This window comes from Pyxicephalus adspersus, chromosome 5 (assembly GCF_032062135.1).
Source record: "Pyxicephalus adspersus chromosome 5, UCB_Pads_2.0, whole genome shotgun sequence".
Lineage (NCBI taxonomy): Eukaryota > Metazoa > Chordata > Amphibia > Anura > Pyxicephalidae > Pyxicephalus > Pyxicephalus adspersus.
Genome location: NC_092862.1, coordinates 5,330,987 through 5,355,679, shown reverse-complemented (window position 1 = coordinate 5,355,679; position 24,693 = coordinate 5,330,987). Strand labels below are relative to the sequence as shown.

General features: G+C 41.1%; 1 protein-coding gene across 1 annotated transcript; it reads right to left on the bottom strand.

Moving 5' to 3' along the window:
• Positions 1-2,775: 2,775 nt before the first annotated feature.
• Positions 2,776-24,611, bottom strand: GPR20 (G protein-coupled receptor 20). The gene is given in 3 exon segments (XM_072410612.1): positions 2,776-4,251; positions 5,288-5,434; positions 24,245-24,611. A coding segment is annotated over 1 exon segment (1,065 nt). The 5' UTR covers positions 4,233-4,251; positions 5,288-5,434; positions 24,245-24,611; the 3' UTR covers positions 2,776-3,167.
• Between the last annotated feature and the right edge of the window lie 82 nt (positions 24,612-24,693).

Sequence of the window (24,693 nt, the reverse complement as noted above, 5' to 3'; positions counted from 1 at the left end):
GCAGCACTAAGATAGGAAAAAAAAATATAGGCATGGTTGAAATCTAAAAGTAATTTAAAAACTGGCAATCATAGGGACTTCATCAAGATGATCTCACAGTGATGGATCTATCTGTGCAACTAAAGCTTGACCTAATTAAATTTCATTTTTAATTATTTCAAATGTTCATTTTTAGCAATAAACTTTTAATTGGAGTGATAGGGCGGTAAAAATCCTCCAAATATCAAACCGTTGATGTCCTTCCCAGACTGATAAAAGGATGAGAGACCCTCAGACATATAAACAGGAAAAGGTGATGGTTGATGGATTCCATCCATGCTCATTCCTTCTATAATCCCTGAACCTCTTCATCCCAAACTTTTCCTTTTCACTGGGGGTTTGTTTGAAATCTGGGCTAAAGAAAATATAGAGGTCCAGGTAGCTGTAGCAGTTTTAGCGTCTTTGTTCTGCCCATTCCTGGTAAGGTCAAAGCTTTCCTGTTTCCTCCTCCCTCCCATACATTCATATTGGCCCGTTATTTTGATGGTCTGCCCTTTTGACCTATAAGAATATATTGGAGGGTATGGAAAACTTTCCATGTTACGGTTATGTTCCCTGGCAGGTGGCAATACTGGTCCTCAACAAGGAACCCCGGGATGAAGTGCCCTAGTGACCTAACCCTAGTGGTGACTAGACCCAGTCACACCCTCCAAGATCTCCCCACCAAAGGGGAACAGGAACAAACGTCTTCCATGTAGGGACATCCGGTGAGCAGGAAGTGTAGAAGCCATCTGGTCAAGGTCTACACCAGTAGGGTGTGCCGAGAGTCAAGGTCAATGAAGGTGAAAAGCAATGATCAAGCTTGAGATAGACCCAGTTTGGGGCAGGCAGCAGATAATAATTCAGCTCAAGACTGTCCAGGGTTGGGGGAGGTGGCAGGCAATAAATGTTGTCAGAAAAGGTCAAGGTCAGAGCAAAAGCAACAGGAAGTGAGGTTCGGGTCTAGCCAAGGTTTGTGAGAGGTCTACAGGTAGGATATCAATGTGCAACTGAGTAACAAGCTGAGGATCCAGCAACCTGTGCCCAGAACTAGAGACCTAAATAGCCCTCATGTGTGATGTGTACGTGTGCGCTCATGTGCATGGGCACATCTATTTGCATGCATAGCTGCACATCTGTGCATATGTTCAGTATAATGTTTCACGCCCATGTAGCTCCACATCTCCATGAGCAACAACAGAAGAACTCACTATGAGGGATATGCAAAGGGAATGTTACCACTCAAATCGCTAAAGCATTGTTCATTCAGAATGGCACAGCATTTAGTTAGGGCCAAAAACATTTACAGGTAGCTATGTGCAGATACCTCGGTGCGGGTGCTCTGTGTCTGTGTAGCCTTTTTTGCCAACCTACCTAGAGAATTTCTCTTGGCTTCTAACATATTTTGTACCCGTGTTTGTAACTGTGTATTTTATAGCCTCACTCAGTTGGACCTTGGGTTTGACGTTTGGGCCCTCAAATGGGAACCATCGGACATCCAACAATCGAAATCTTTCTCAGTTTTTACATATTTTCTTTAATTACAGAATACAATCCTTTATTGCAGAGGACCTTGTAGCAAGAAAAGGAAACAGAATACCCAAAACAATGACCTACTAATGACTTTCTCTCTCATAACCTCATCACACGCACGGCTTCAAGACTTTTCTAGAGCTGCCCGGACTCTCTGGAACGGTTTTCCTCGTCCTATTCGGCTTGCTCCTACTTTCTGCTCATTTATGAGGGCCCTCAAAACCAATTTTTTAAAACTTCCCTCCCCATCTTCTTCTGTCTTTTGAAATGCTCACTACTTCCCACCACTACATATCTCCAATCCTATTGTAAAATACTTCCCCCACCTCCTAGATGTAAGCTTTTCGGGGCAGGGTCCTCTCCTCCTCCTGTGTCACTGTCTGTATTTGTAATTTGCAACCCCTATTTAATGTACAGCGCTGTGTAATATGTTGGCGCTATAAAAAAATTCTGGTTTATTGTTATTATTAATATTATTAGTAATATTAATAATATTATTTATAATAATAATGTAATGCATGAGGTGCGTCTGAAAACCAAAACAGCAGGTTTTCTTGTTAAAATGGCTTAAATTATTTAAACCCAATACTCAGATGTGAATGGGGGGACTAAAAAGGGGGTAAGTGATGTAAATCGGGACTCTGAATGGAAAGGTATAGATATCAAGGGTGCCCTAATGTAACAGGAAGAAGAGTCCAGAATTTAAGGGGGTCTATTAATGTTACAATAGGAAAGGCCCTCCTGGTTTAAAGTTTTTTTTTGAAAATATAGCCCTGGAGTCCATAGATCTGTAGCTGGAAGGCCATGAGTGGTTTTGCAGAATTGCAGAGGAAGGGGAATCCAAGTCCATATTTTACTTGAAAGCCTAGAAGTAGTTGTAGCTAGACCTCCTTACTGGAACAATGGTCTTCATGGGCAGTTTTACCACCACCTATTGTTCTGGCGACAGCTATACAATTTTGGATTTTCTATGATTTTCTTTCTCAATATCAATGGTCACCAGGATATAGAGAGGGCAAACCTACTCAGCAACGTCCAACAATGCCAAAAAAAACCATGAAAGCCTCTGCACCTAAGCTAGGTGTCGACTAGGAAAAAAAAGTTTAGTTTGCATGATACAAATAATATAACATTTTTATAATACACAAGAATAAATGTAATACATTAACTCTTTTTTCCTAAAGCCAGACAATGATTAAGAAATGCACCACAGGATCATTTATTAGGGACAAAATAATTTATTGCAGTTTTGTTTTTAATGTTTTGGGGTATCATGTGCATATATCATGATTATTCACCAATATGAAAAACAAACTTTAAAGAACTACATTTTATTTTAGACCTGTATGTACAAACAAAATATTCATAGGAATGCATCTTCTGAACTTAAAAAATCCCATGTTTTACCTAAAATATCAGTCATTTCTATTGTGCACGCTCTGTCCATCTTCTCATACAATGTTGAATTTGAAGTTCCAATTTCCACCTACATGGCCTGGGAACTCTTTGGATTCCCTTTGAAGAGCTTTGTAGCCAAAGCTAAGAATTATCTGGTTTAGCCTGGTTGGTGCCCATACCACTGCTATGTCCAACAGAGAATGCCGATGGCCAACCCGCTAGATAATATTACTGCTCTGTAAAGGTAAGGTCACTATGGCATTTGAAATAGCCGAGAAAGCCGTTCCCGAACTTTTGGAGTTCTTGTGTAGACTTAAGATATCCATACTGGATGGTTCTGGTCGATGTTTCCTGAAGATACTTTTCATGGTGGATTGGAAATTGTTGGTGACAAATCAATAGACAATGGGGTCCATACAACTATTGAAGCTGCTCAAAGTTACCGTCACATGGTAGACAATCAGGATGACGTCTCGGGAAACGTCACTTCTGGCGCAGAAGGCCACTTGACTTACGTGGATGGGCGTGAAGCAAACCGTGAAGATGATCAGCACTATTATGAGGAGCTGTACGGCCTTCATTCGCCTTTCTCTGCTTTGGTTCATTAATGTTGACCTGGACAAAGCCCACATGATCCTCAAGGTGTAGAAAGTGATGATTATCAAAGGAACAAAGTACTCAAAGGCGGTTAGTGTGAAAAGCTGGAAAAGACAACAGTGTTTGTGCTTTATGGTTGTGGTCAGTATGGTGAATGTTACAACCACAGCAAATATCCATATAAAAATGCAGATACATTTGGCATAGTTGGGGTTTCTCCATTTACGTGAGGCGTCCACTTGCACCATGGCCATATAACGATCAACACAAATGCAAGTCAGAAAAAGAATACTACAGTACATGTTTACAAAGTAGGTGAAGCTATGGACTAAGTAGCAGGTGTGGCAGGCCTCCACGTTGTAGTACATGACGATTCGTGTTGGTAGAGAGAGGCCCACCAAGAGGTCCGTCACCACCAGGTTGATGGTGTAGATAACAGAGGTGGTCTTTGCTTTGGTTCGGAAACAGAACACATAGATGGCCAAACTGTTTAATATGATGCCCACCAGGAAGATAAGGGTGTTGATAATTAACAAAGCCACCCAAAGGCCATAGAATCTATTATGTAAGGTCTTTTCCAAGTCTCCAATTTGATGAATTTCCGATGACTTGTCACTTGTGTCAGAATTATTCTGACCGACGTTGTTGGATAAGTTGGAAGATCCTGGATAAAGCAGGCACTCCATGTTTAGTGTACAAACCAACCTACAAAAAATGAAAGAAAACGGAATGTAACAAATGTAATTGTATGTGAGGAACTAAAGTTGTAGGCAGGGTCCCAGGCCATAGTGGTTGGGTCTGCCAATAACTAAAGTAAGTGCCCCCCCATTACATCGGAGGCCAAGGTAACGTATATTGCTGGTTGTAATGCTCTACTGTACTGTGTAAATTGGAACTAAACCCTGTTATACTCACCTCTCCCCATACAATTCATGATGCCGCCATCTTGTTCCTTCCTCTCTTCCTTGTTGCAATCTTTGGCCATTTGATTGGCCCAGCCGGGTTACAAGAAACATATATTCAGTCTCAAACTATATATTAAGGGTGGGGATTTTTAGGTAGTCCCTCCACACCCAAAATTGTATAAAAAAATAAAATAAATACATACCTTCCACCCAGTACCTGTAGGCATGGATGATGTCACCAAGTCTTTCTTTGGGATCCGGGGGAATCCTCTCCTAGGATCTGGAGTACTCAGCTTTCCCTGGATACCAAAGGAAGATTCAGTGATGTCACCTACAGGAAACTGGGATTTAATCAGTGGAAGACATAGGGAGGTACAAAGTGGGCCCTCCTCAGCCATAAGGGGCCCCAAGTCAGTTCTCTACTGGGGCCCACTATTGGCCACATCCCCCACTTGGTGTAAGGTAAGCTCTTAAGATGTTTGTTCTTTTCAGTATTTTTTTCCATGAACCCACAGAGTTTTTGTATCTGTAGATTGGAGGCGACCTAATGCAGATCTTGCATTCTTGCAGGGAAATTTATAATAATCTGTGGTCAATTTAATTGCATTTTTAAGTTATATTTTTTTAAATGGAAATGGTGTTTGAAAAAAGAGCAGAAGCTCTTCACTCTCTGATTCTTTCTCTAATTGGAATGCCATTCCCTCGCTCTCTGGACAAGCAGACAGAAAAAGGGCAGGGGTCAATGCTCTGATTCAATATGCAAATTTCAGCTTAAGCTATTGTGTTCTATAAACAGGTTTTTTTTTCAGCCTCAGCGATAATCTATAGAAACATACCGTGCAGGGGGAAGACAGCTGACACCGTCAGAGCCAGTGGATCATAGAAGCAGGAACCAGAAGCTGTGGCTGGGACTGAACATTGATAATGGCCACCATGGAACCTTCATGGGGTCAGCCGATCATCCAATCATCGCTTGACTAAACCTGTGGACAAAAAAGTACTTCCAATTATCTGTACATAATTACACAAAATACACTTTATACACAAAAAATTAAAAAAAAAAACACCAAACTTTGCCCTCCAGCTTCCTGCAATGAAAATGGAAACGTTTTAATAAAACTTTGTTAGCATCTTGATGGGACTGGGAGAAGAAACCAGTGACTGCAAAATTTAAGTTAGCTTCTCTGTCCCGGTGACACATACATTCCAACATTTCTTGTACCGGTGTCACTGGGAAAGGAAGTGAGGGAAAATGTCTGTATTGAGGACACAGACATAAAACAAAATTTGCCAGAGGGGCAAAAAGAAAACATTTTGTGAGCTCAGACCCTCTGGTTGAAATATCAGGGTATCTGCGTGTCTCTGCTTTGTGTCCTTGGATTTTTCCTGCTCTTTATCTCACATTACAGTATGAGAGGGAATGATCCGCACAATATCTTCCTGGAATCAGCGACGCTTGTGAGGTGATTTACAGTAGGTGTAATGGTCTCAGACCCCGGGAATCTCCCTGGTAGCTGGGACGAGGGCCCTGCAGCTTCTGAATCCTTTATACATCCTTATTAGGTGAACAGAGAGAAATCTGCGGAGAGAAAACTCTGATTGTTTAACCTTTTCCTGGGAGAGTGATGGAAAATCCAGAGAAAGGCCTGCAGGGGTTGGGGGTACTGGGGCTCCTCATGACACCTCCAAGGGGAATGGGCATTCCTAGGTCACGTTGAAAAATGTTGAGGTCAATCGTGCTAATTGTGCCCTCCATTATAGTGCTGCCCTTTGTAATAGTCTCCTAATTATAGTGCTCCCCAATGGTCCCTTCATTGTAATGCTCCCTCTATTGGTCCCTCCATTATAGTAACCCTCCCTAATGGTCCCTTCATTATAGTTCCCTCCCTAATGGTCCCTCCATTATAGTTCCCTCCCTAATGGTCGCTCCATTATTGTGCTCTCCCTAGTAGTTTCTGAATTATAGTGCTCCCTGTAACGGTACTTTCATTGTAGTGCTCCCTCTAATGGTCCCCCCATTTTAGTGCTCCCCCTAATCGTTGGCTTTAATATTGTGCTACCCCAGATGGTCCCTCAATTATAGTGCTCCTTCTAATGATCCCTCTAATATAGTGCTCCCACTAACAGTTTCTCCAATATAGTTCTCTTACTAATGGTCCCTCCATTATAGTTCTTTCCCCAATGGTCCCTCCATTATAGTTCTCTCCCTAATGCTCCCTCCATTATAGTTCCCACCCTAATGGTCCCTCCATTATTCTGCTCCCCCTAGTAGTCTCTGAATTATAGTGCTCCCTGTAACGGTACTTTCATTGTAGTGCTCCCTCGAATTGTCCCGCCATTTTAGTGCTCCCCCTAATCGTTGCCTTTAATATTGTGCTACCCAAAATGGTCCCTCCATTATAATGCTCCTCCTAATAGTGCTCCCCTAACGGTTCTTCCAATATAGTTCTCTCCCTAATGGTCCCTTCATTATAGTGTTCCTCCATTATATTGCTCCCCCTAATTGTTCCCTCCATCATAGTGCTATAATAGACACTATGGGCATGATTTATTAAAGCTCTCAAAGGCTGGAGAAGATACAATTTCCTTGGTGAAGCTGAGTGATCCAGCAAACTTGTAATGGATCTTGTCCAGGATTCAAAACATTTGCTAGCAATTGACTTTGAAGAAATCCTATCCAGGTTTGCTGGATCACTCAGCTTCACTGATGAAAGTGCATTCACTCCAGCCTTGGAGAGCTTTAAAAAATCAGGCCCCATTATCAATGGGGGAAAGAATTCTTAAGATTTGTCCTGGTCTCTGGAAAGTAACTGCAATGCCAAAAAATAGTTCCCTAAGTTCCTCTCTATAGTAAAGTGAGAAACCCTCTGATTCTAGCACACATCAACCATTTGTTGGATATTTCTGAATTGCTTTCACTTTCTGAAAACAGTTCCAAAAAAGGCACGAAGACCCTTATACATAAGTGGAATGACCCTTTAAACATGTAGAATATTTTCGGTTGAACTGGGTGACTTTTGTTATTAGAAGAGTTGATGAAGATTCTATTTATGTTACGGTGAAGGGGAATGGACGTCATTGGGTACCCAATGTGTTTGCAAAGTTACATTTCACCCTTAATGGTATGATAAACACTTTTCTCACAATGATGAGGCTCTATGATTACTACAGATGAGTCACACATGAAAGTCAGAGAGTGAGTCACCCAAACCTCCTGTCATCCAAAATATATTTGATGAAAGGCTTTCCGTATCATTTTTCTAGCACTTAGCATAATGAAAAGGTGTTTAGTGACATATTGGAAGATGATCCATGTCCAATCTTACTGATAACGATGTGATTTGGGAATATTTGTATTAGCTACGAATGACATAAAAATGTTCCTCATAGACTGACAGTCTGGGACGACTGACCAAGGTTGGCACCATTACAAGGCATGGTGGTGATGGTGGTGGTGAATTGCATATACATATAGTTAAAAAAAAAGATATAAAATACCTGTTTATAACTCGAACAAAACAATTACAATACAATGTATCTAAAATTATCAATTTCCTTAAGCTTTGACCTTTCATCCTCCTGGTTTGAGGTCATGCCCCCATGTTCTTTATCCTGGCTTCATACCAAAAATTCTGCTATTCTGAACTTTATTCTCCAGCAATCTCTCCTGATATGGTACTTTGAATTTGTTATATCTTATCAATAAGTCAGGTTTGAAGAACTGTAAACAGTATCCTAATTAAAGCTATAAAAGGGAACAAGAACATCATTCCTTCTGATGGTCTTCTCCCTAGTCATACACCCCACAATTTTATTTATATACGAAAATCTGGACCTCTACTCTCTTGCTGGTGACCCCACAATTCTATCTATATAGAGGAATCAAGACCTCCTGCTTGTGACCCCTCTAATGATGGTGACCCCACAATTCTAACTATATAGAGGAATCAAGACCTCTTTCCTCCTGCTGGTGACTCCTTTAGTGATGGTGACCCCACAATTCTATCTATATAGAGGAATCAGGACCTCCTTCCTCCTGCTGGTGACCCCTCTATCTATATAGAGGAATCAGGACCTCCTTCCTCCTGCTGGTGATATAGCCATTGTATATACATTGAGATCACAATGTATTGTATATTCATTGGAATCACAATACATTGTGTATACATCAGGACCATAATATATTGCATATACATTGAGATTTGCTTACATAGTGGTAGGAGTTGGGTTTAAGTAGATCTGAGAAGCAGACTCAGCACAATTAGAAACAAATGACAGTTAAGCATAATCCGCCAAGTAAACACGAGCACGTAGAATGTAAATCACGGGATGTAGACGAGGGTAAAACACAGGTGGAAAATGTTTAATTTATGATCTCTTTTGCATTAGTTTTAGAGAAGCATCTTGCAGCAATGGTGAGAGAAGACATAATGCAGACAGCACAAAATGTACTACACCAGCCACAGCTGCTAAACGCTCTGAAATAGGAACTCAAGGGACAACCTGGGACAGTCAAGCTGGAAAGAGCTAGATAATGCTGGATGTCCTCCAGTCAGGAAAAAAAGGTAGTGTTATCTAACTTGCTGCAGTTTCTAATGCAAATTTAAAAAGCTCACAGTGTTTAGTGGCATCAGAAGGAGTAATTTTAGTCCAGGAGGGAAGCCTGTACAACTGTGCTAGACATAAAAGACAGCCTGAGGGTTGATTAAGGAATCATTATTTTTCCTGAAATAATGTACCTGCAGGAGGAAGCAGATCCTGATTTCTTTTATAGAATCATCAGTAGAGGATAGAAAAATCTGGGATGTCATGGTATATGAGTTTATTGTCTCGTGTCTCACAATACGACGACATATTCTGAATCCTTAATCTTCAAATATTTTTTGCTTGTAAATCAAACTTTTCTGAATATTTCTTGCCAAGATAATATTATTTATGCTTTCAATGCCTCCTGGTCCCAGCTGACCGTGTTTGCGACAAAAATCTGGATTACTTTCATGGCCGTGGTCATTTCACCGCAGGATCTGTCACTTTTTATCTAACATGAAGTGCCCAAGAGAATTTCCATGGGATGCTCAGAACTAAAGAGCCTTCAGGGTTATCTTGTGTCGCAGTGCACGTCTCCTAATAATGTCCCTTGGAGAGAGTCTTGGCAAAGTGCGGCCTCCAGAGAAAGCCCAGGCAGTGAGCCTTAGATTTAAAACTGACACCACAGGAGGCTTTCCGTGTTGCTGATTGCAGCCTGATAGTGGCCCCCATTTCTAGGTAGATGAAGTGTGAGTGGTTCAGGTGAGGAACTGGCGCGTTGTTTATCCAGGTGGACACATTTTACATAACCTCAAATCAAGCCAAGTTTTTGTAGCAAACTTTTGTAGGTCAATGTAGTAAAAACCCTACATTGAAGTTGTGTTTTTACTGAGGTCCGTGACCCCATGACCTAGATATACCCCGATAAGAATAGTGACAACTCAATTTCTTCTGCCGCTCCGTTGTCACAGGAACAGGAATTGAGGAAGAATCCGTCTCACCAGGTCATGGACATCAATAAAAACTGGACAAACGTTATATTCAAAACAATGTAAGTTGAAAAAAGTTCTGCCATGATTGGAGTTTTAACATATCCCCAGATCTCTCTTCTCTTTAAATGTAGTTTCCCTTTGCTCTATTATGATTTTAAATTGAAAGTAGAGATTTCGGTAGCCTCAATATATGCTGGTAAAATTAAAATATGGAACAGCTAGCTGTCCATAGTGTAAGCTACACAAGCAGCATGCAGTAGCAGCTAATCCCGGACGAACCCCCAACTATACATCCCTAATGCTATTGGTGTAGTTTACACCATTGGAAGGTTTTTCTTCCATCTGTTTGGTAACTGATCACTGATGATTTATTGCTTTTAGTAGTGCCAACCAAGCTACTGAACACGGCCAGAGAAGTTCCAGCCCTAAACAGCCAAAATAGAGAAGCTTTTAGAAGGCAGAATGAAAGCTGCCATGGCCAGTTGCTGTGTACTCCGACTCTGTTATCCCCTTATAAAAAATCTTTTGTAGGGAAAGTCTGTGCTAGGATAAACAAGACTTCTGCTGGAAGTGGGGACTCGAGGACCTGCCGCAGCGGTAAATCACATTTGATTTCTACCAGGCCATCCCTGCCAAAAATAAATGGTTATTTTTATTGGATGAGGCCAGATGGAAAGCTTTAAATTGTTTCTCATGTCGTGAAGCAAAAATATAGCACAGCGAGCGGCCACAAGGAAATAAGAAAGTTGGAAAAATGGTCTTAGATAACCATAATAGAAGGTATCGATTAGCTTAAAAGAATGTTCTTGAAGAGAAGAATGTTTTCAGGATGGGATCACCTAAACATGGAGAAGATCTGCAAGTTATAAATAGTTATAATGTTGATGTTTTAATTAGCTAAAGCTTCTGTTTTCTCTTGTTTTATTTTTAAGGGACAACAGAACCATTTTCCTAATTATTCTGTAACTGTTATCATGCTTTTATAAACAGATATGTAACCTAATGTTAGTACATTTTTTTTTTATTTGGATATAGTTGGGAGCGGTTAGGACCTCTGTCAGGCTTCAACTGCTATCCAAGACAGTGAGATATTTTCCCTCACTTCCTGTTCTGGTTATAACTTTTTAACAGACAGGAAGTGAGAAGAACTTTCCAAAAGCAACACAGATTTATCTATGGGAAAAAGTCACCCCAGTACTTGTTTTCTACTGGGTATGCAGAGAGAAAGGTAAGTGTGACTTTGTTAGCATGCCTTCAAAAAATCTGCCCCCTGGCTTTCCCATTGCAAAATCTTCCCTCCACCCTCCCCTTGATTAAATCTGCCTTCCAGCCTTTCCCGAATTAAACCGATCCTCCAGCCTCTACTTCTTTAAATCAGCCTTCCCTTCATTAAAACTGACCTCCAGTCTCTCATCCTTAAAGCCTTCACTTCATTAAATCTACCCTCCAACTTCCCCTTCATTATACTGCCTTGGATCCTTCCCTTCATTAAATTTGCCCTCCAGCTTTCCCTTCATTAAACTACTCTACCCGTCAAATGTCCCCAGTCTCCCTTTCATTAAATTGCCTTCCAGCCTTCCCATCAAAAAATGTACCTTCCAGTCTCCTCCTTAATAAATCCTCCCTCCAGCCTCCCCTTTACTGAATCATCTTCATTTCATTGTCCTCCAGTCTTCCTTTAACCTCTCTGGCAGTCTGATTGGGTTAGTAATTATGAGTGTCAAGGCAGTACATTGTTAAATTTCCCGCCTGGTCACGTCTCCCCCCGCATGCTCACACAACCCATTTATCATACTGGGTACATGAGGCCAGGGGACACAGATGCCGGGTGGGCATGGCTGGAAGACACTGTGGTCTCATAGGGACCAGATAAGTGCTTTATCATGCCACGCCACCACCTGTGGCTCAGGGATAACTCTTTTAGTACTGAAAATTAACACACAGGAATACCACCAGGGAGGTTAGGTAAATCTGCCCTCCAGCCTTCCCTTTAATAAATCTACCTTCCACCCTCCTTTTTTTGTAAACCTGCCCACTGGCCTTCCCTTCCAGGCTTCCCTTCGGTCATGCACAGTTGTACCAACTCTCCTGGACTGAAATAGTTTACTCTGATTTTACTGTACACTGTTATCTTCTCACAATGTGTACTAGAAGCTGCAGCAAGCTATATAAAGCTCACCTTTCTGTCTGGAAAATATCAAGAATCCTCTAGCTCCTCCACCCCCAAGCTTATTGTTTTTTTTTCTTTAACAAGCGTATAAATGAAGTTCCTCATATATAATAAACACAACCCAGAAATAAAATCCTTGAGAAATCATAAAATAGCCCACCCCAAATATGGCATACATGGGAAAAACCCGATATCAACCACGATAAAAAAGATAAATGGAAATTAAATGTAAAACGATCAAAACAAATAATGGAATTACATTTTTGATATTTGTAGAACAAGACCATAAAAGCTGGGCTGCAGTCTGGGAACACGTATCATCACAGGGAAAATGGTTTTCTAATATTCCATCCTTGTGCAAGTAATTAAAAGTTGGCAGAGACCCCTAATTCCCGGGGACAAGGAGAAGGAAACGTAACTTTTGCATTACATGGAATTTTTCTACTACCCGCTCCATGCTGAATTCTCACCGATCTGTTCTCAGGGGCTGGTGGGAGAAAGGGGGCTGCCTGTCCCAAACTTTGCAAAATAAAAAAGGCCACAACGGGGCTGTCGTGTTATTTAAAGGGAATATATAGTCCTAGGGGGATATTTATAAATGTTTTTATTATTTTATCTTTAACCCAAAATGTATACATGTTTAAAATTGGATTCCATTTGATAAGCAGAGTTCTGGGATAGGATTCACAATCTAAGCTCTCTTGGGTAAATTTTTCTATGTAAATTATAGGCACAAGATTTTTTTTAACTAAATAATGTACATGTTTAGATTTTTAGAAAGTGATAAATAAAAAGTTGACATTTTATTCTATAATTTATGTAAATAAAATACATTTTATTATTTAATTTGTTTCTTTTAAAATGAACAAGAGTAAATACACATTTTTTTTTTTTTTAGTAAGGTGTCTTAGTTTAGACACAGTTGCAAAATTTACATTTGTTATTGGTGGCTCTGCTTAATATTATATGATATTATATTGAGTGCAGTATTCATTTTTTTCAGATTTTTCTACGTCTAGTTGTCACCAATTTAAGCCCAGTGTCGTTCAACCCACTTAACGTTAGTACAATATTAGGGAGGGGGGCATCATCACAGTGTCCTTTCAGTGGATGAAGAAGTGGGGGGGGGGACAAAGGGGTGGATATAATATAAAAATATATAATATTATATCTGTTATAATATGACATATTGTACAAAATGTATGTACTAGTATGAATATCTGAATCTGTCAATATACTCCATATTCTATCAGAATTTAAAACGTCAGGGCAGTAGGTTAAGCCAACCATGGCTTTGTTGTTTTACATAGTGCTGTCAGTCTACTATTGGAAGGCTGATAACAAATAAAAGGATTATAGTGGTGACCACATCTACGTGTGGCTGCCTTTCTTTTGTCCAACCGTTAGTCTGGCATTGGATCCAGTTCCAGGCTTGAGTGCTAAGCTGCAAAAGGAGTCAATGACCTGGATGTTCTGGGTGGCAGGGGTGCCTGTATTTAGAAAAATTTTAGTCTCAGTTTTCATTCTGGAGCAGTTCTATAACACAGAGATCTGTAATTAAAGGGCTACCGTAAATACGTGAAGTGTTATTAGAATGTTTATTTATAATAAACCCATACATCAAAGAATCAAAACCACCGAAACTCATTTAAATAATTTAGGACCCCCCTCCCCCAATCCCATGTTAGTTCCATATTAAGCTCCAGTCTTCCCTGGCGGTACTCCGGGGACAGTAAATTTATTTCTGTGCCAAATTAAACATAATGAAAGTAATTGCAGAATTTATCAGCCTTGTCAGATAGCTGTTGACATTTCAAGCAGAGAATTCCTTATTTATTTTGACCTTTGACTTTGCCAAATATATTTAGATGCAATATACTGCGTATTCAGATTTCTCTCACACAGTCACAGCTGTGGTTAATTGAAAAGTAACAATTTTACTGATCATTTTCGGACACATTTTATTTGGAGTGCTCTGTAAGTGAAAAAAAATGAGAGGCCCCTAACTGCTGCAAACATTGTGCTTTGTTATGTCTTTCTGTTGGTTTAATTAAGTGTGGTTTAGCAATGCCTGGTCAACTGTCTCAATGTTAATGTCTTAGCTCCCTAAATACCCATGAGTGGGCATTATATTATAGTTGCCATTCACAATTATCCTTACAACTATCACGCTTGGGGGGACAGGGCCACTAGGGGGCGCTACCGCTCACACAAAAGTGGTGTGATCCCTAAGAAGGGCCAAGGCGCAGAGTCTAAGCAGCAACCAGGTCTTCTCCAGAGCCTCTAGTGGTGAGGATGTTGCGCTGCTGGTTACCGCCAGGTTGTGGTTCTCAGGCACACCAAGGTGGGCAGGAAGATGCATGGTACCAAATCACAAAGCAGAAGAATAGTCAGCAGACAGCAAGCAGGAGGTCAGGTCACAAGACAGGGGTCAAATACCAGGTATCCAGGAAATAGACACCAGTGACAAATGGCCACTTCAGACACAGGGAACACAGGAGGCACTGGAAGCAACAGGAGGCACAGGTGACACTGGAATATCCATAGACAGAGAGGAACACTGGAGCAGCACAAGAGAATTGGATGGGAAACAACAGACTGGGCAACAAGGGCTTAACCCAGGAGCTGGATGGGGGAAACACTGAATTAAGCAACAGATGTACAGGAACTTGCTCAGTAGAGCTAGGGACTCAGTAGTAGTGGAGACAAGTTGCAGGAACACTGAGTGCTGTGTCTGAGCTGAATAAAAAGCCAGGGATGATTAAGAGGCTATTTTCTGATTGGCTGATGGGCTGGGCGAAACTGATAAAACTTCGAAGAGCATGCATGCCCAGAGTCAGAACTGCATGCGCAGGAGAGAGGCGTCTGCTCTTTAGCAAGGAAGAGGTAAGTGTGACAAGAGCAACATTCACAAAAACTTTGACATAATTTATATACAGGGTGTCAATAGTGCAAATTATATCTCAGTTTCCTAAATAACCCTGGATGGGCATTTCATTATAGTCACAGCTATCCTCGTGGCAAAAAACAAGCATTGTCTAGTCAACAATATCTCAGCTCCCTAAATAACCAAGGGTGGGCATTTAACTGTTAATATAGCTATCTTTATATCAAAAAATCTAGCAAAACCTGGTCAACTATTTATTAGCTCTGAAAATACCCATGGGTAGGCATGTAATTATAGTTGTTTTTCACAGTTATGGCAAAACATTAACAAAACCTTAAAAGTGAAAGCATTTATTTACATGCTGTCAATAATTCTGCTTATGTCTCAGCTCCTTAAATAACCCTGGGTGGGCATTTCATTATAGTCACAGCTATCCTTATAACAAAAAGTTTGCAATGGCTGGATAGCTATGGCTCCCCCAAATAACTATGGGTGAGGATTTCATTAAAGTTGCTATGTACATTATCCTTATGGCAACAACATTCATAAAAACATTGATATCATTTGTTTACAGGATGTCAACAGTGCTCATTATGTTTCAGCTACTTAAATAAATATGGGAGGGCATTTCAATATACACAGTTATTGGGATGGCAAAAACCTAGCATTGCCTGGTAAACTATATCTCCCTAAATAACCATGGGTGAGCACTCAATTGACTGCTGATCTGTATGGCAAAAACTTTCAAGTGAGATTATTCAATTAAGTTGTCAATAGTGCTAATTATGTTTCAGCTCCTTGAATAACTGTGGGTGGGCATTCATAGCAACCCTAGTTGCTTTTTACAGTTATGGCAAAAATATTGACAAAACCTTTAAAGGGACAGTATTTATTTTACATGCTAATTAGGTCTGATTGAGTCTCAGCTTCTCAATTACCCATGGGTGGTATTCATTCACACTGTCAATAATGCTTACTATGGCTTTCTTCATAACCATGGGTGGGTGCTTTCCGCCAAATTAAAGAAATGCTTATTTGTTGGGCGATCCCGTGCTGTGCACCATCGCTGTGTCAAACACTCTTTATTCTGTCCAGCAATGTCATTTGCAGCATCAAGGAGAACAAAGAAATAGCAGCAGCCCCTGCTTCCCTTTAGCTGTGCAGCCCTACAAATTTTATCAGAATCCCCAGCACACACTGTGAGTCTGTGCACAGCTGAAGGGGATTTTGCATTTTGTTTTTTCTAACAGTTCATAAATGAGCGATACGGTAGCCACAAATTAGAACTACTAGTCGAACTACTTCCCTCCGCCGATTTGCCCGATCATGTTTGGTGAAAAATGTGAAAAGGATAAACCGGTTAAAACACAATATTTTTGTGACCTGTAAATGAATGATAGGAGCAGGTACAGACATAGGAAGGTACAAAGTGTGCTGCAGAATGAGGGCTCCAGACCCTCGGCAGCCAAAAGGTGTCCCCATAGGAACCCCAAGACAGTTTAATAGGGGAGAGGCAAGTCAGTTCTGCACAGGGGCCCACTGTTGGCTACATACCAGGGATCCATAGCTATATAGGAGCTACAGTGTGTGTCTTGGCCTTGTTTTGGCAATATTGTTTCAGCCATGGGTATTGAGGGAGCTTAGTCTTTATTAGCACATTTTAAGTAAAGCTCCGACAAATTGTTAGCCAGGTGGCAGGTTATACACAGCAAAAATGTTTTTGTTTTACTGTATGTCATGAAATCTGCTTCATTATTTGCACACAGGAATTGTGTACTTTTAAACATAGATCTGTCTTTTTCCCATCGATTTCCCTTGTGGCTGTTTAATTCAGATTCACTTCAGATCTGATCATTTTATCAGGTCAGTCATCAGATCAGTAGTAAAACTTGGCTGCTGTGTACTAGGGCCAAGCTCCAAATATGTCACATGGTTAGAGATTTCTCCAAAGACGCGGCACTGACATTTAATGAGGTGTGATTTACAATGTTGAAGGGAGGTGAGTGGGCAGGGATTCCCTGGAGTGCAAGCAACAGATATAAAACAAAAACTGTTGAGAACAAATGATTACCAGGGAATGAGAGTTCATGTTGAATTGTACCACAACGCATAATTCCATACATTGGCAATGGTATAATGAATTGCATAGCTCAGCAGACCACAATATGGGTTGCATATGCAATCAAGAAGACATCTTGGAAATGTTATGCATGGGTTTGTACAGGATGGCTCACTGTCTAGATAGCCCTGGAAGATGTTTTTACCCAGGAACAAACAGTCAACATATCCTAAATGGGAAGACAAGTGAAAAACATTTGCTGGGGCCCACAGCCTGTAGTCATGGCCCTGCTCATTAACAATTAAAGCTATTGTAGAGTTGTCACTTTCTTTGGGATTAGGCAGAATGCAAGACTCTGACATTGAGAAATGAATACACAGATGGGGTTACCCTTTAAAACCTAATAGAACCGTATGTGTATTTTTTCCAGTCAATGTCACGGGAATCTGGAGACTTCTCAAACCAATTCAGACTTTTTTTTTATTTTTACAGAGAAGCCAGCCCTTGTGAAGTTGTTTTGGACATAAGCCACCAGATAAATTTCTCATCCGCCCCAAACATTGTATGGGGAACATAACTGCCCACAGGAAGGGTCGGGCAGATCTGTCTTATCTGGCTTACCGAAGAAGAACAGAAAAAAAAAAACAACTGTGCCCAACAACAAAGTAATGGACTTTCTCTCTCCTTTGTGACTGATAGTAAACAAAATCATCATTGTCCCCCTGTTTGTGTTCTGGCTTCCTGAGTGGGAGTGGGCACAGCTATCATAACATTTATTTTTAACTTCCCCCTAGATTCCTCTTAAAGGAATGTTCTGCAACTCGGTGGCACTTTGTTGGGAGGTCAGAATGCTGTGTCCACAGTGGGATGGAGAAAAGAGCAGACCTGCAATGATTTATGATTTCTTGCGATGGGTGGTTATTGAATATCTTGTGCGGTTATTAAAGAACAAATGTACTTTTCATGCTCCTTTTAAATGCCCAAGGTAAATCAAGCACATTTGCAACGTCTGATCTTTTTTCATTCCTCTTGTTGTCCTCTTCCAGCTCTAGGTACTGCACAGTTTGGCTGGTTAATGCATTTGCTGCAGTAATTATTACAAACTGAATTCCTTTAGATCAGCCATTCTCAAACAGGGTTCCCCCAGAGGTTGCTAGAGATTCCTTGAACTGTGGCTGATAGGCCTTCATAGTTCTGAGGCTAACACCACTTAGTAGAGCCAGTTTCATGACTCTGGATTAGTCTTTTGCAACCAAGGTACCATCAGATCCCCAAAATTCCCTCAAAGGTTGCTAGGAGTCCCCTAAGTTCTGGCTGATTGACCTCATATTTGATGATAGATCTGGGGCCAACACCACCTGGTAGAGCAACCAGGAAGAATCAGCTGTTCTCAACTAGGGTTCCTTCAGAGGTTACTAGCGGTTCCTCGAACTTTGTCTGATTAACCTCCCATTTGATGATGGCCACATGGTTCTGGGGACAACACTACTTGGTAAAGCCAGCTGCATGACTCTAGACCAGCCATTCTCAACCAGAGTGCCATGGATCTGCAGAGTTCCTCTGATCTCATATTTGATTATGCCTGAATAGAACTGGGGCCATCACCACTTGGTGGAGCCAACTGCAAGGATCTATAATAATTCAGATAGAATTAAAAAACAGATAGAAAAGAGGTGATTTGGGATGTGGCACACTATTAGAATTATCAATGACTGCTGGATAATATTGTAAAGGTCCGAAGACTCTAGATCAGCACTTGCCAACCGGTGGTCGGCAAGAAAATTTTGGTGGTCTGTGGCTCTGGCCGATGCACCCCCCAGCTGAGTCAGGAGAAGGACCACGCTGGGGGCACAGTGACCAGAGCCATGGACCATGTCTCCCGTACAGATCGCAGGCTCAGGGAAATGGGTGAGTTGTCTCTGGACACAACTGGCCCACTCTCCCATTGCAGGCTCAGATCCACGATGGGAGAGTGGGCGGGTTCTGGCATCATGAGGTCACTATAACAGAAGTTTCTTCCCCTTTAAGTAACATCTGGCTCTCGGCGCATGCGCGGTCCAGAGCCCGTCCATTTAGTGGTCTGTAGGTCCGAAAAAGGTTTGCGACAACTGATCTAGTTGAGCCATTCTCAGTCAGGGTTCCTCTAGAAGTTGCCAGGGATTCCTTAGGTTGTGGCTGACTGACCTCATATATGATGATGCCCACATAGTCCTTAAAATGAATGAGCTGCCCATCATCCACCGCATGGAACCCATAGTACATCACTATCACAGCTGCAAGGATGTGACCCTAGCCTTAAAAATCATATTTAATCATAAAAAAATTAATCATAAAAAATTATATTATTAACAAAATGATTACATCTATTCCTAACCCAAAAACTTTACCAACAGCTTTGATAAATCCCTATGTTCTTTCCTTTAAATAATCTCCTTCACATGGAAAGGGAGTGGCAATCGGCCAACTTGAACTTTATTGTGCTGCATAGCATTTCCCAGCCTAATAATAAACCTAGTACAGGAGGGCAGAGAATACTGAGGACCAATCAATGGGTCTAATTATAAAGCAGTAAATCTGACATTCACAAACCTTTCTCCAGTGAAGAATCTTTCATGTCTTGTTTGATGAATCTCAGATTCACTCCTTTATAAACAAAAACAATCAAAACCAAAAGTGGCTACAAAACCAAGGGGTCTAAAGCCAGTGCCCCTGTGCTCCAGGTCAAACATCTGTAAAAAATACTGTAAAAAAAAAAAATATATCACAACAGGATTAGGGCTACTACCTGGTTCACTGCCCAAAAATTTTCGGAAAAAATATATTATTCATGATGCATAGGGGCTATTAAATATTCTGCTTCAGAAAAGCTACAAATAAACTTTTTTTTAACAGGTTGTAAATTGAAATTCAGATATTAAGAGGAGCTCAATACTCCACCTGTTGGATAAAAAGAAATTGCAACATATTTGTACTGCAAAAAGTTTTTTTTTATAGTATACTGATTACAGGAATTTCATTTTTCTTGACTGTAATACACAAAGATTTTAGATATACGTAAAGGAATGAACTTTTATGAAAACACGTGGCCAGTTGGCAACATTACCCAACAAGCTCTGCAATGCCAAACTGTGCTGTTGCCATGTCTGGACCAAAAGCTAGAAGAAATCTAAAATTCACTCAAATCCTTTTTTGAAGCAGTTGGAGATTTGGAGTTTTTTGAAGACTTTTGGAGCTCTAGCAGGCATGGAGTTTGTGTATTTTTTGTCAGTCAACAATTAACCTCATACATGGAGTAGACAAGTCTGGCACTAATTGTGTTCATTATAACACATCGAGGAATGTAATTTGGGATACAACACGGCAGCATGTGAACTGAAAAGAACTTTCAGCACACAATAAAAAAATGCGGTGGATATAATTATTCCAGAATCAGACACTCGTTAGACGTTTTATGGAGATTTATTATCCAGCCAGACATATCGCTGTCCCCAAATTAATTTTCCCAAAGCAGACACTGCAGGGAGCCAACAGGCACAGGGACACTGTTCAAGTCATAGTAGACAAATGCCATGGCCTCAGTTTGAGAACCATAAAAAATGAATATGAAAACAATGATTGGTTAAACCAACAAGTACAAGTTCTTTTCTCTCTATTTACTTACCAAAAGGATGAATGTATACTTTAGAGAGTGAATGGTGGTTTAGTCTAAAATAAGAATTTGTAAGAGTTAAATAATATTTATTGTACAGCACTGTGTAATATGCTGGCACTAAAACAATAAAATTTAATAATAATAATAATAATAATACACTTATATGTATTCATCCAAAAACATGGACCACTGAGGTGCAAGGAAGGGCAGAAGGACAGAAAGAAGGACAGTCCTTTTATATCACAGTTGGAAGGAATGAAGAAGAGCAGTCCCTCTAAATCAGAGACAGTTGGGAGGTATGGAGGGGGACAGTCCCTAGAAGTCATAAATGGGAGGAATGAAGAGGGATGGCCCCTAAAACTCGGAGATGGGATGAATGAAGAGGGACAGTCCCTCCAAGTCAGAGATGGGAGGAATGAAGAGGGATGGCCCCTAATATTCAGAGATGGGAGGAATGAAGAGGGATGCCCCCTCCAAATCAGAGATGGGAGGAATGAAGAGGGATGGCCCCTATAACTCGGAGATGGGAGGAATGAAGAGGGACAGTCGCTAAAATTCAGAGATGGGAGGAATGAAGAGGGATGGCCCCTATAACTCGGAGATGGGAGGAATGAAGAGGGATGGCCCCTAAAATTCAGAGATGAGAAGAACGAAGAGGGACGGCCCCTCCAAATCAGAGATAGGAGGAACGAAGAGGGACACCCCCTCCAAGTCAGAGATGGGAGGAGTGAAGAGGGACGGCCCCTCCAAGTCAGAGATGGGAGGAGTGAAGAGGGATGGTGCCTCCAGATCAGGAGCAACACATAAAAACTTTGCAGACTGTTGGGGTGTAAATGTAATTAATGAGGCCCCCATAACATATACTCCCTACTTTCTGATCGAGTGATCCCACATGGCTCCCCACAGCTGGCACCTTGGCATGTTGGTTTGCTTACTTGTGGAACTTTAATGAATAAATCATATTCAATGTATCTCTGAGAAAACATAACAAAATCTCTATAGGATTAGTTCGTGCAATGCTCACCGGAACATATGATCTATGACAAGCCTTCCGCACATGGCGGTCCCATTGCATTGCTCACACACATCATGATGAAAGTAAAATCCTCCACCATGCTGACCTGACTCTGTATATACACATTGTTCGCACATGAAGGATCCCGAGTGATCTGGGCGACTTTTTTGTTTTTTCTTCTCATAAATATTTTGTTCTGTATTTTACCATCTTTAGTCCGTATACAAAACATGTCATGAAACTTCTTTCATCGGCTTGTAAATGCGCCATGTGTTTATTTTTGTTGTCACATATCTTATAACTCTTTAGTCTCAGGCGGCTTTTCAGTAACACTGCTAAAGATAACAATTGTATCATTTATTGTGCAGCAAATAAAGGAAATATATACAATGCACATCCTCCATGGGGTGTCTGCTGCACCCTCGGTGAATCCTGTGTGTATAGGCAGTGTATATGTGATGTCATAATGGTCTATGATTAGATTGAAGAAGCTGTATTACGGCTTTCCTTGGGTAGCTCACCCCCACTAAGACTATATATTGGGTGGGGTGTTCCAAGGTGGACATGCCATTCGAACACCTGGTATTTCGATGGCAATTGTGACGCCTATTAGTGGATTTCCAATGACTTTTTGAATGTTCACCCAGAACATACTGTATGGGAGGAGGTGAATCTTCACAGCAGACAGTAATAAAACCTTTACAGGGTATCCACCTCTTATATGCCTTATCAAGAACAAAATAAATAAAAAAAGTTTGCCCTTTATATGCACTTTAAAACCTAACTGTAATTGACTACAGCAAAAATTCAGAAAGCACCCTCGAGGGAAGTGGTGTAGTGGGGGGGGCACATGTGGGCACGCCTTGCCCTCAATTTTTTTAGGAATGGGCAACATCCATCTACCACAGACATGAGTCATTTCAGCGTTATGGTTAGTGCCCTCTCTTCGTTTGTTACAACAACGCCCCTGCTTGTGGGGTCACCACGAGTCTATTTCCTGAAGCCCCTGTTGTACAACTTCGCTTTTTTTTGAGTTCCTGCATCACCAGTCATCTTTAGTCCCCCAAGAAAGGTGTGGATTTATTTGGTGGCTGTGAGAAATGTCTATTAGCATGCAATGGGCATCTTCAGGAAATGCTCGACTGGTGGAGGTGTTCTCAGATCACTAGATCATCTACAGAAGGCGATGGGGTACACTGGTGCACCAAATTAATGTCTACATAAAAAGAATAACTGCGGATCAGGTAGGTGGTGATTCCTCTATGCATGAACAATTTATTGGTGGGGTCCTTTAACAATTGAGATACACAGCAATGAAGCCATGCAGGTAAGATACGTCGCCTATATAGGAGTTACCCATGGAGGAGGTTCACTGTATGCTATCCTCCATGAAGCATGAGCATTGCACCAGCAGAATTCATGCTAGTGAAGCGGGTGTCAGACAATGCCAGCAATACTTTTACTGGAGAACCTTAACCGTTAGGGTTCTACTAATCTACCCAATTCCCCAAGGAATTACTAACTTTCTTCCAAGAGAATCCAGCTGCCAGTAATGAATGGGACTCATATGCATGAGTTGTGTTGCCTCATCTGGCTGCTTAATTTATTCTAGGAGTACCTTGTGGAACTTTAATGAATAAATCATGGTCAGAGACTGGAGACATAGTACAGAAGTTGGTCAGAGATTGCAGAGATCAGAGATGTCCTTGATGTAAAAGTATAAGTAGACTAAGATAGTGAACACCTGACCATCACACCTACCCATATGCCTAAATATATGTGAACACCCCATTAGATTATATAGTGCACATGCTTCCAGTGAAGGACACTTCACACTACATAGCACAGCCTTGTGGTGAAGGTTCTTTCTGTTCCGGCATGATTATGCCATTGTCAGTTTCATGAAGATATGGCCTGGCCAGCTTGATTTAGAGGAACTTGAGTTGGCCTTCACTGTATCTGAACTCAACACTACTTATCAGCCTTGGGATGAATAAGAACCCCGGGTTTGCTATTCAAGTCACCTCATCCAACATCCGTACCTGGCCTCTTTTGGATGAACAAAATCCTCAAAGATTCACTCATGGGCTGTTATGGTCACAAAGGTGCTGAGGGGGGACTGCATAATAATGCCAATAGTACATTATCTCATTCAGGTGTGATGGTCAGGTGTAAATAAAATTTTCTCCATATGATGAATAGAAGCAGGGCCGCCATTAATAATTCCTAGGCCTCATACTTGGTAACATCTTTTTGCCCCCCTCCTCCATGTCTAACAGTCCCAGCATTGCAAAAGCCAAGCTTGATACATAAGTTAGTCTTGTACAACAATGATCTCATGCAAAACAAGAAATTATTATTTTAATAAGAATCTGATTTTCTGTTTGAGACAATTTATAAATCATTTTGTAACCAGTGGAAAGTTTAACCCTTCCAAGGCCAGAAAGCCAGCCTGGCATGGGAATGAGAGCCCAGGGTGAGTGGTACTTACAGAGGAGTGAGCGGGGAGTCTCAGCCACAGAAGTCCCATATGTGGAGTGACAGGACAATCTCCAGGCTGGGAGAATCTCAGGGATACAGAACCGGCCCTCAGTTTACTTTGACTTTGACGTCAGCCGTTCCTCTCGCATCCTCTGCTAACTTTGGCTAAAGGAGGTCCTTAAATAAAGAAAAAATAGCTTTGTCTGGATTTAACCACAGACAGCCTGACTGCTGCTGCCCCAGCCTAGATTGTAAGAGTTTGGGTTCAGATTGGAGAACATCAGCCAGTGATGCAAACTGAACTTCGGAATATGTTTAACATTTTACAAACACTGCCCAACTGAAATACTCTGCCGGAGGACTCTGCTCCTTCCTCTATACCTCTCCTGAAATACTCTGCTATAGAAAGCTATTTCATGTCGGCCAATGTTCTAATATGCTGTGTCACTTACCTTTGAA